The 9,066-nt window shown below is 40.7% G+C and overlaps 2 protein-coding genes across 5 annotated transcripts; both read right to left on the minus strand.

The window, feature by feature from the left end:
- Positions 1-240: 240 nt before the first annotated feature.
- Positions 241-2,696, minus strand: LOC114875434. Of its 3 annotated transcripts, none has more exons than XM_029185701.2 (4): positions 2,523-2,696; positions 2,188-2,428; positions 949-2,094; positions 241-873 (listed from the first exon to the last, which is right to left on the minus strand). In XM_029185701.2, the coding sequence occupies exons 1-4, from the start codon at positions 2,535-2,537 to the stop codon at positions 491-493; spliced, it is 1,785 nt and encodes a 594-aa protein (XP_029041534.2). In that variant the 5' UTR covers positions 2,538-2,696; the 3' UTR covers positions 241-490. The 3 variants fall into 3 exon arrangements, with proteins under 3 accessions (XP_029041534.2, XP_029041533.2, XP_029041532.2); XM_029185700.2 differs by having other exon boundaries at positions 2,188-2,402; positions 2,523-2,695; XM_029185699.2 differs by having other exon boundaries at positions 2,188-2,402; positions 2,479-2,552.
- A 172-nt stretch (positions 2,697-2,868) lies between these two features.
- LOC114875428 (putative tRNA (cytidine(32)/guanosine(34)-2'-O)-methyltransferase) lies at positions 2,869-4,444 on the minus strand. Of its 2 annotated transcripts, XM_029185684.2 has the most exons (6): positions 4,431-4,444; positions 4,242-4,368; positions 4,102-4,171; positions 3,816-4,015; positions 3,349-3,743; positions 2,869-3,286 (listed from the first exon to the last, which is right to left on the minus strand). In XM_029185684.2, the coding sequence occupies exons 2-6, from the start codon at positions 4,360-4,362 to the stop codon at positions 2,963-2,965; spliced, it is 1,110 nt and encodes a 369-aa protein (XP_029041517.1). In that variant the 5' UTR covers positions 4,363-4,368; positions 4,431-4,444; the 3' UTR covers positions 2,869-2,962. The 2 variants fall into 2 exon arrangements, with proteins under 2 accessions (XP_029041517.1, XP_046145997.1); XM_046290041.1 differs by lacking the exon at positions 4,431-4,444 and having other exon boundaries at positions 4,242-4,380.
- Positions 4,445-9,066: the final 4,622 nt, after the last annotated feature.

Genomic DNA, 9,066 nt, shown 5'->3' on the forward strand with positions numbered 1-9,066 from the left:
TGTCAATTATTTTGCATTACTTTTTCTTTTACATTGCGTTGCCTTCTTTGTTTCATTATTCATCCCATTCGCTTATTTCGCCTTTCGCCTTTCTTCGGTTGCCGACAGTAGGATAAAGCAGAAGGCACAAATTCACGACCCTTTGAGAACAAAGGCATGTCCAGTTTTCTACTATCTGTAGTCACTGATCTTAGGAAGGGCGCTAGAAAAAAAAGAAATTTAAAAGCATTCCATGTAATATAATGTTAAATATTGCTCTTTAATTAACAATAAAAAAAACGTTACAATCTTTATAATAATTCTTTGTACTAGAAAAACAATGCCCAATAACAGTTAAACAATTAATAAAAATAAAGTATTAAAATCGTTTCAACCAACACGTAACTCATATCGTTTCAACGAGTTTATGTACAGTTATAAAATTTCAATAATGCCATATACAATAAAAATAATCTAATATCAATTGTCAAAATCCGAATAAAATTAATCATCAGTCAGTTTGCGTGGACTGGTGTGCTCTGGAAGGAAGGGGAAGAACCGTGTCACCGACGGACAATGATCCTTGATGGAAAACTTGAGTCTCCGAAGATATTCCTCTAGGAGACGTGATCCGATTATTTCGCATCCTCGCGATCGGTTCTCGTCCTTTAATTCTGTACCATCCGCGGGGTCGTTTTGGAAGGGGGCTACTGAACTCGAGTTGTCTAGGTGACGAGGGCGAACTTTCGATGGTATCTCTTGGACGTTTTCCTGCTCTCTGCAAAAGAGAAGGCGGTAAATTCAACTCAGAACTGAGCGATTCTGAGGAAGACAGTCTTGGTAAGGTGTCCTGAGAAGATTGCTGCTCTTCCAAAGTTCTGGAGGTTCCTACCCCTGTACAGAAAAGAATGCAATTAAACCAGACTTTTCGGGTGCATTTTTTGGTATTCCTATAAATATTTAATGTACCAGGAAAATTTTTCATGACGTTTCTCACTGCATTGGCGAACACGGACAAAATTCCACCAGAGCTGATGCTGTCGTTGCTGACTGTTGAAGAGTTCGAGTCTCTACTGACGGAACTGTTTGATTCAGTTGGCGATGAACGATAATTACGACTCGTCACGCTGTAATAGCTGTCTACAGATGTTATGGAAGCGGGAGAGCTGTGATCACTGCTTGAAAGTTTCACACTGGAAGCGATGCGTCCTAGTTTCTTCAGACTAGTCTCTATTACATCTGAAGTGGAGAGGGTGGAATTGTTCTCCACGACCACCATCATCACCACTCGGGAGGAACCAGATACTGCTTCACCGTTTGAATTCGCGTTCGCGTTCGCTTTGTCCGGGCTACGATTTTCTTTCTCAGCATTCTTGATGTTCTCCGCGTACATATCCATCTGAGAATTCTCCAGAGACTCCTTAATGTCGGACAATGTGTCACACGCTTCGTAGTACTCTTCGTTTGTCGTCATATTCGGTGTATTCATCGTGCTGGATGCTGGATGATTCTGATACTCATCCGAAAACCTCACCCTCTTCAATGAATCAGAGCGTCTCGACTTTGGATTTTCCAACCCTTGGGAGTCTGGCAGTATTTTACTTTCGACTCCGGTTAACTCCATGTCCTCGACGCAATGATTATCATTAGAATGTTCATTAGAATTAACGTTACTCTGATTGTTCATGATATTTAGATTTCTCGAGTTGCTTCGCGGTAGTTCGTCCTTATTGCTGCGAGTAGAAGGGACGGAACGAAACGGAGTTTCCTCGTGGTTGGTCGTCGAAGGAAAGCTCATATAGTTGCTACCAGAATTTTCAACTTTCGAAGTGCAACTTTGATAATCTGTGTTCAAAGACGCAGTGTCGGTCTGCGGTGTTTGCAGCGAGAAATTCGGTACGTTCGGCGTTATGAAGTCGAAGCTCGTCTTCTGGCACACACCCATGGGTGTGCTGGTGTTTCTGTAGAGTTCTGGAGGAGACGTCAATGAACACGAGTTTCCATTGTATGCGGATGATTCTTTTCCTTCCGATAGCAGTGGCGGTGTTTTCAGTTCGGATTTTTGTTGGGTGACCAGTGAATGACGCTGCCGAGCCTTCCACCACTTGCAAGTTCCTTTATTAAACAAATGTGCCACACAATAATATAGGATTTTCAGAAGGAAAAATAACATTCTACAGGAGTACTATAAGTATTATAGATATTTACCAAATGATTCTAAGTCCTTGCTCTGTTTGAAAATTTCACCGCACAAAGAACAGTGAAGAGGCAGATGGGTGATCACTATGTGACAAAATAACTTCGTATCTTCGATTGGTTTTAACGGAAGTTTCTGAGACATGCAGAGTGGACAGTTCATTTGCCGGTTCGCGTGTTTATTTTTCTCGTGTCGCTCACGGCAATCCGCGCAACAGAAGAGTTTCCTGCAGACGCAACAAATTCGACTCGGCTGTTCAATGAAAAATTGTTTCAAACAAAATTTGATCGTACGATTCTTACTCGAAATAAATGGAGAAACTTGTGCAGAAATTTTCGATAAATACCTTGGCTGGCGTCATGTCTGAACAAGGTCGTCGCAACTGGAACGATTCGGTGTTTATTATTTCATTGTAGACAACACGCTGCGAAGTACATAAAGTATACAGTGAGTATGATGTGTTGATAATAATGAAAAAATGATTTCCGGCATTTGACACCGTTTAAAATCATGTAATTTAAATAACTTAATCTGTCAACCGGCGAATAATGAAATATGTTAGAAAAAATTAAATAAGTGAATTAAAAGAATACAATGTGCGTTAGAATGAATTAATTATGAACATTTAAATTAAACTTTGATTAGGTATAATTAATCAGCTATGATTGAATAAGGCTATAGAATAACAATAATTCTTCTGAAATCAGTGTTATATTTACAAAATAGTATAATATAATAATCACTTTTAACGTACAAATTGTATAATACAAAGTGATACGAAAATTTTTATACGTTATCGTTATCTTTATCATTAGATTCATCAAGTAATGCAGCGGACATTAATTCGTTAATTCCTAACACGTCCTGACTATTATCATCTTCTTTACTGTCTACCTGTGTTACCCCACTTTCATTTGCTTCTTTACGCTTTTGCCTTGCTTGTTTTTTAAAGTCTGAAATGGTCATTGAATTTAAATTATCTATTACTACACTAACATCGAGCTTTCTGATATCGGTATCTCTATTCCCCATCAAGGACAACGCTTCTTCGTATGGCGGAGAAATTGGTGTCTGTACCGGTTCGTGATACTTGTACTCCTTACCCTCATACTAGAAAAAATACAGATGATAATGTTAATCTTATATAGAAACCGTAGATGTAAATAACTTACATTCAGTCCGTAACAGGTATCGGAATCAGGCTGTCTCAGATCACCGCAAACAACGAATGGTACAATAACCCTATTAATGCCTGTAAGCTCATCAAAATTGAACGGCTTATGAGTTAAAAGCGGATTCAGCATGTGAGGTTTATAACCCTCTGGTGGTGAATAATCTTTACATACTACAAATGCCTCTATACTCGAATTGCGTGAGCTACATGGTTTTGTGCAATAAACATAGGGGAAAAATATTTTTAACTGAGAATATAACAGGGATACATCCCTGGCTCTAAATATTTTTGCTACAAATGTACCTCCTTTTCTAAGTATATGTGTAGTGATGTTTAAAGCAGCTAACAATAATTGTGATTGGATATAAATATCCATATCGTGCAGACCTGTAACTGTAAATCAATGGTAGTTAGTATCATTGATATTCATCACCTGAAATAATACGTTTATTAATTAATTTTTACCATCAGGTGCTCCATCACAGACTACTAAATCAGCTTGCTCGTTATTAAAGTGAGCAATTATTTCTTCAGCTGTTTTAGTGTTGGTAATATCTCCCTGAATTTGTATAACACCTTCCAACGGTGCCATAGCTTGCAGATCAACTGCGACTATCTTTGGAGCTGTAGCGTTACCTTCCTTCAAAGCAATTTTGTAATTCTCGCTAGACAGAAGAAAACAAAGGAAGATTTATATAACTTCCAACACATGATTTTTTAAACAAATTATCTGAATAATCTTAATCCATACTTTAATCGTCGTGATAAAACCTGACTCCAACTGCCAGGCGCTGCACACAGATCCACGGCTTTATTCACTCCTGTTTCAAAGCATAAACAAAGTATTGTATTTTACATATATAAATAATACAATCATATTTATACACGCACCATATAAAATGTGACATTCGTTATCTATTTGGAGCAACTTGAAGGCACTCCTTGCTCTCCATCCCTCTTCTTTCGCTCGACGATAATATATATCCCGTTTGTCCTTTGATGTTTTTCCCATGATAAACTAAATAATGTATTTATACTAGAATCGCGTTACATGTAAGCAACTTTCAAAGATAGAGATACAATGCAGTTTAAATTGCGCTATATGTTCATTGCTCTATATGTGCGTATATGCACTGGTATATGGCGTGGGGTATTAGGGACCCCGAAGCACCGGTGATACCCTGCATATCGACATTATGGCATCCGGGTTGTAAGGGACCCCGATGCATCGGTGGCGCTATCTGCATATCTTGGGGTGTCAGGGACCCCGCTGATTCTCTATGCACCGACCTAAAATCATCTTGGGGTGCCAGGGATCCGGCGACTCTCTCTGCGTACCGACCTAAAATCATCTTGGAGTGTTAGGGACTCCGAAGCAGGGTTGATACTCTACATAACGAAATTATGGCATCGGGGTATCAGGGTCCTCGTAGCTAAAATGTACGACCCATAGACTTTCTGTAGAAAAATTGAAACCTCTGTAACTTTTGACTCCGACCACTTAGCCGCACAAACGCAACGGTTTTGAGCTGGTCTCAGCGAGACTTTACTAACGACGTATAAAGTGTATCTCTAACTCTAGTAGTTCTCAAGTCGAAAAGTGACACGGACAGAATAAGATTTGTTTATCTTTCATATAGTTTAATTCGAACAAACGCCGGAAACCTGGCAGGCAACAAATGGTCAAACCTGACAATTCTTATGGAAACTACGCGGAGATTACGATTTCAGTCTATTGGTACTCCTGGTAGCACCGCCAAATACAATGATTATTCAACCTCTATCATTATAAATATGAATAACATATTTTGTAATTTATAAATTGAAAAACAGTTTTTACCAATCGACCCTTGAAACGAAATAAATCTTGCCAAACACAAAATTACGTTTATTTTGTTTTCGTTGTTGAAACGTTTTAATTTTTGCTTGGTCACGCGTCTCTCCTAAGCAAAACATTTTCACGAACATTATCGGTTTTCAGTCAAGCATAACGTAACATGATTGGAATAGAATGTTGCGCATTAGAAGCTTCTTCTTTCAAATACAAATTTCGTGCAACCTTCGACTAAGGTCAATTGTGAGAGTCTTTTTCGAATAATCGGCATAAATTGTCGCGGTAAGAGGAACAATCATAATTCCAGATGAAGCGATGATGTATGGCGAGAAATATTCGAAAATTGCACGTTTCTAATGTTCTACATAAACGTTGTAAATCTTCTTCCCGTCGACAGGAGAAACAGGCGAACAATGTTTCATTCTGCTGTTCGTTCTCTACTCTGCGTTAGATGACAGATCCCGATTACGACAAATGACTAATGACGTTTATTCCATCATTTGTGAAACGGATTTTACGTTAGCCTTAAACGCGGAGCCGAGTAGAATCGTTTTACGTAATCGCATATTTGCACGTTCCCACGGAGCATCGTTGGTTCCGCTTCGATTCCCTTCGAATCGAATGTTCTTCTCCGTTCAACTATCACTCTTCTTATTTTCAGATCTCTAACTATTTATAAAACTTTTATAACACTTCCGTGCCGGAATATATTTTTCTAATTTTACTTCTTTCTACCTTTCGATTTTCTGAATATCTAAAAGTAGCTCCATTTATTTCAATCAATTTCCGGACAAATATCGATTTCACGGAATATTCTATTTGTAGATTGTAACTTTAATCGAAGAGACTCGCCGGTGTGTGCGTAATTCGAATCCAGAAGGCTCACGTTCGCAGATTTGTGTTGCAAAATCTATTTTCTGCCGGTATGGCCTTTCCGAACTTTCATCGCCGCCTGATGCAGCAATTTTCCTCGATAGCTCGCGTCAAATAGCGCCGCTTGTTTTTATCGGTCCGCCTGTTTGATTTCAGCGTCAACGTAGGCGAGAAAAAATGTAGTCCGATAAAGGAAACGTATGCAAACACGGAGAGAAAAACAGTAGACGAACGTATTCCCATACGCTTGTCGAAACGTGTTCTTTGGCCCGATAAGATGCAGATATGCATTGGGATAAGGCTGAACAGCTGGGGCTCTTTGCATAATGCACGAGCATCCTTGCGACAGAGGAAACCAGGTTTCTAATGAACCTACGGTCCATGAATTTCAAACTAGCCGCGCCGCGCCGTTTCTTTCAGCCAACGATCTGGTTGCCGTCGATGCAATCGTGATGCAACATCGTTATATATCTATATACATATTTAATAACAAAACTTCCAGCAATGCGTGTTTTCTAACGAGCTTCTTTATTATCGACTTACGAAGACCTTTGGTATTTAGCGCACGCGATAACTTGACAAGTACGGCGACAGGAACGTAAATAACTACGATAGAAAAAACTGTGCTCTTTATCTGTTTCCCATTATCCTGTTAATCATCTTCACTGTAATTATTGATCCCGTCCGTGAATCATTTTAATCGTAACAAAATCTTAATTGGAAGCTTAATAACGTTCATTCGTTTAGAGCACGAAAGACAGCGAAGAAAAGAGGCGATCGATTAACCGGTGGAGGCTATCGCTGATCTGGCGTCGCAAATTTAATAAAGTAATTCAAGAAAATACTAATTTTGTAAGGTATCGAATAGAAGGTTTCAATCGAGAAATGATTAGAATTGTAGAAAGTTCTATTATACATAGCCCTTTTACATAATGACTTAATTAAACGTCGATCGAATCAATTAATTTCACAGTAATTATTCGAAGAGTACAGAAAACGCTCGCTTAGATAATGTCCGAGGGGTTATCGCGACCCTATGCCAAAAATAGTCGCCTCTGGGGTACTGCAGCGTTAACAATAGTTGTCTCTCTAGCGAGGTATATTCGTGTACTCGTTTCTCGCCTCGTCGAGTTTGTCGTTCGAAGGAATTACATAATGCTCGTAGCGAATATTGTACACATACCTATGCGATGCACTGAATAATCGTGGCGTTGTCGCGAGGTTGTAAATGCATTAAGGATCGCCGTGATGGCAATGTCGAACTGGTCGGAACAACGTGCGCGACCCCGCTCGCCAGGTTACGCTCGTCAATTGAAATTCTAAAATGACCCAGTTGTTATTTTTGGCCCGCGAGATTCTACTATAGCTTGCAGCTCCTCTATCCTCTGATAAGCTCCTCTATCTTCTCGCCAGCGTCGTTGGTTTCTTCAAAAGATATTGGCTTAATACATTTCATCAACAGTGACCTTAATCGAGCGATTCTGCAACGACCGCCTTCTCGTACGCTGGGACATTTTTGCGGGGCGGCAACGAACGCCTGAAAGAATTCATTCCGCGATGTAACATCGCGTATGCATAATAGTCTAGCTACTGATTTGAAAATATAATGGCGCTTCAGAAAATGCGCTTTATTCTGACGCTAAACGAACGACTAGTAGTCTATCGATCTTCATCGTCGAGCTTCCGAGTGGACGTCGAAGAGTCAGCGTCGGTGGTCGTTCGTCATTCCTCAGAGAAACGAGGAAAGAATAAGATTTCAATGAGACGGACGTGCGAGCATCGAAAGCACGCTGTCAAATGTACGAAATATTGTTATGCAGAGTGCAGAGAAGGTCTGCGGCCAACCCTGACACTGTTTTCTCTAGGAAGCACACCGCTTTGAATTAATATCGCCTGACATTGCTCCGCCTGTAAAGTCGAACTGTAGGAAACGTAATTACGTCGACCTTCCGTGATTCCCGACCGAGGAACCTCGATGGTCTATCATTCCATTCGTTGGTCGGTTCAAGCAACGATGAATGACTGGTTGATCGACAATGTCATTTGTCAAGTCGGCAGCATGACTCGTCTTCTGTCGTCGCGCATGAATTACATCGTCCGTTATCGAATTCAACGTCAAAGCATTCCTAATGAACCTGTTCGAAAAAGGTTGAAACGAAGCGACGATACGGAAAAGAGGAAAACTTGGAGCGATTCGTTTAGGTCTGTGGACCATGACAGATAAAGCTGTCAATGGCGTAAACGGTCCTCCAAGAAAGGACACACGATACAATTGTCCATTGTGCCCGCTGCTCGACCTTCCATCATCGCGGAAAGCGTACCGAGGAAAATACTTAAATTGCACGTGCCCGTCACGAAAGCGACACGCTAATTAAGCTCCGCGAAACGGAATTAAGAAAGATTACCGGTGTCGTCTCGTCTCGCGTTTCCTGCGCCTCTTCAAACGCCGTTTCAGCAAAGATACAGGATACACACGAAATCCACCCTAGAGTTTCAGCTCAAGGCTGTCGCGATCAATTTAACATAGGATTTCTCCCGAATAACCGTGAACTAGTCTCGTAATCGAACCTTGTTTCACTTCCCCGTTATTTAAATTCGTTTTCCTCCTTCTATCGATCACCGCTCTAAAAAGCCACCCAACTAACAACGTTTCGCAACATCCCTGAAGCGAACTTGCAACATGGGAGGCAGGAAATCGAACGATCGTTACCGTTCGTTATCGCGATCATTAGAGATTAATGGAAAGTTAATGCAACGAAATAGGAGGTGCATGAGTCACCTCGGACAAAAGTTAAACACGTTTAGGGTGCCAGCATGGGTGCGGCCCGTCTATTTCAATGTGCCCAGTGAATCGGAACGGTTCGACGATCGATAGAATTTGATTGAAAATCTCCAGCAACGGAGAACTGCTGGCAAAGTAGCAAAGGGAGACTCCGGAAAGTGTAGGGAGGAGAAAGGGTCGAGTAGGGAGACAGGAAAAGTGCATAGGAGAGGAATCGGTCGGCTCGA

This window comes from Osmia bicornis, chromosome 1 (assembly GCF_907164935.1).
Source record: "Osmia bicornis bicornis chromosome 1, iOsmBic2.1, whole genome shotgun sequence".
Lineage (NCBI taxonomy): Eukaryota > Metazoa > Arthropoda > Insecta > Hymenoptera > Megachilidae > Osmia > Osmia bicornis.

What these genes read in the sequence shown, in the direction of transcription:
- LOC114875428 (XM_029185684.2), bottom strand. Translation starts at nt 4,362, where the DNA reads ATGGGAAAAACATCAAAGGACAAACGGGATATATATTATCGTCGAGCG. An exon ending in GTTTTATCACGACGATTAAA is followed by an intron (nt 4,016 to 4,101) that starts GTATGGATTAAG and finishes TCTTCTGTCTAG; the next exon opens with CGAGAATTACAAAATTGCTT. An exon ending in ATACCTGTTACGGACTGAAT is followed by an intron (nt 3,287 to 3,348) that starts GTAAGTTATTTA and finishes TATTTTTTCTAG; the next exon opens with TATGAGGGTAAGGAGTACAA.
- LOC114875434 (XM_029185699.2), bottom strand. Translation starts at nt 2,537, where the DNA reads ATGACGCCAGCCAAGGTATTTATCGAAAATTTCTGCACAAGTTTCTCC. An exon ending in AGTTTCTCCATTTATTTCGA is followed by an intron (nt 2,403 to 2,478) that starts GTAAGAATCGTA and finishes TTGCGTCTGCAG; the next exon opens with GAAACTCTTCTGTTGCGCGG. An exon ending in CAAGGACTTAGAATCATTTG is followed by an intron (nt 2,095 to 2,187) that starts GTAAATATCTAT and finishes TGTTTAATAAAG; the next exon opens with GAACTTGCAAGTGGTGGAAG.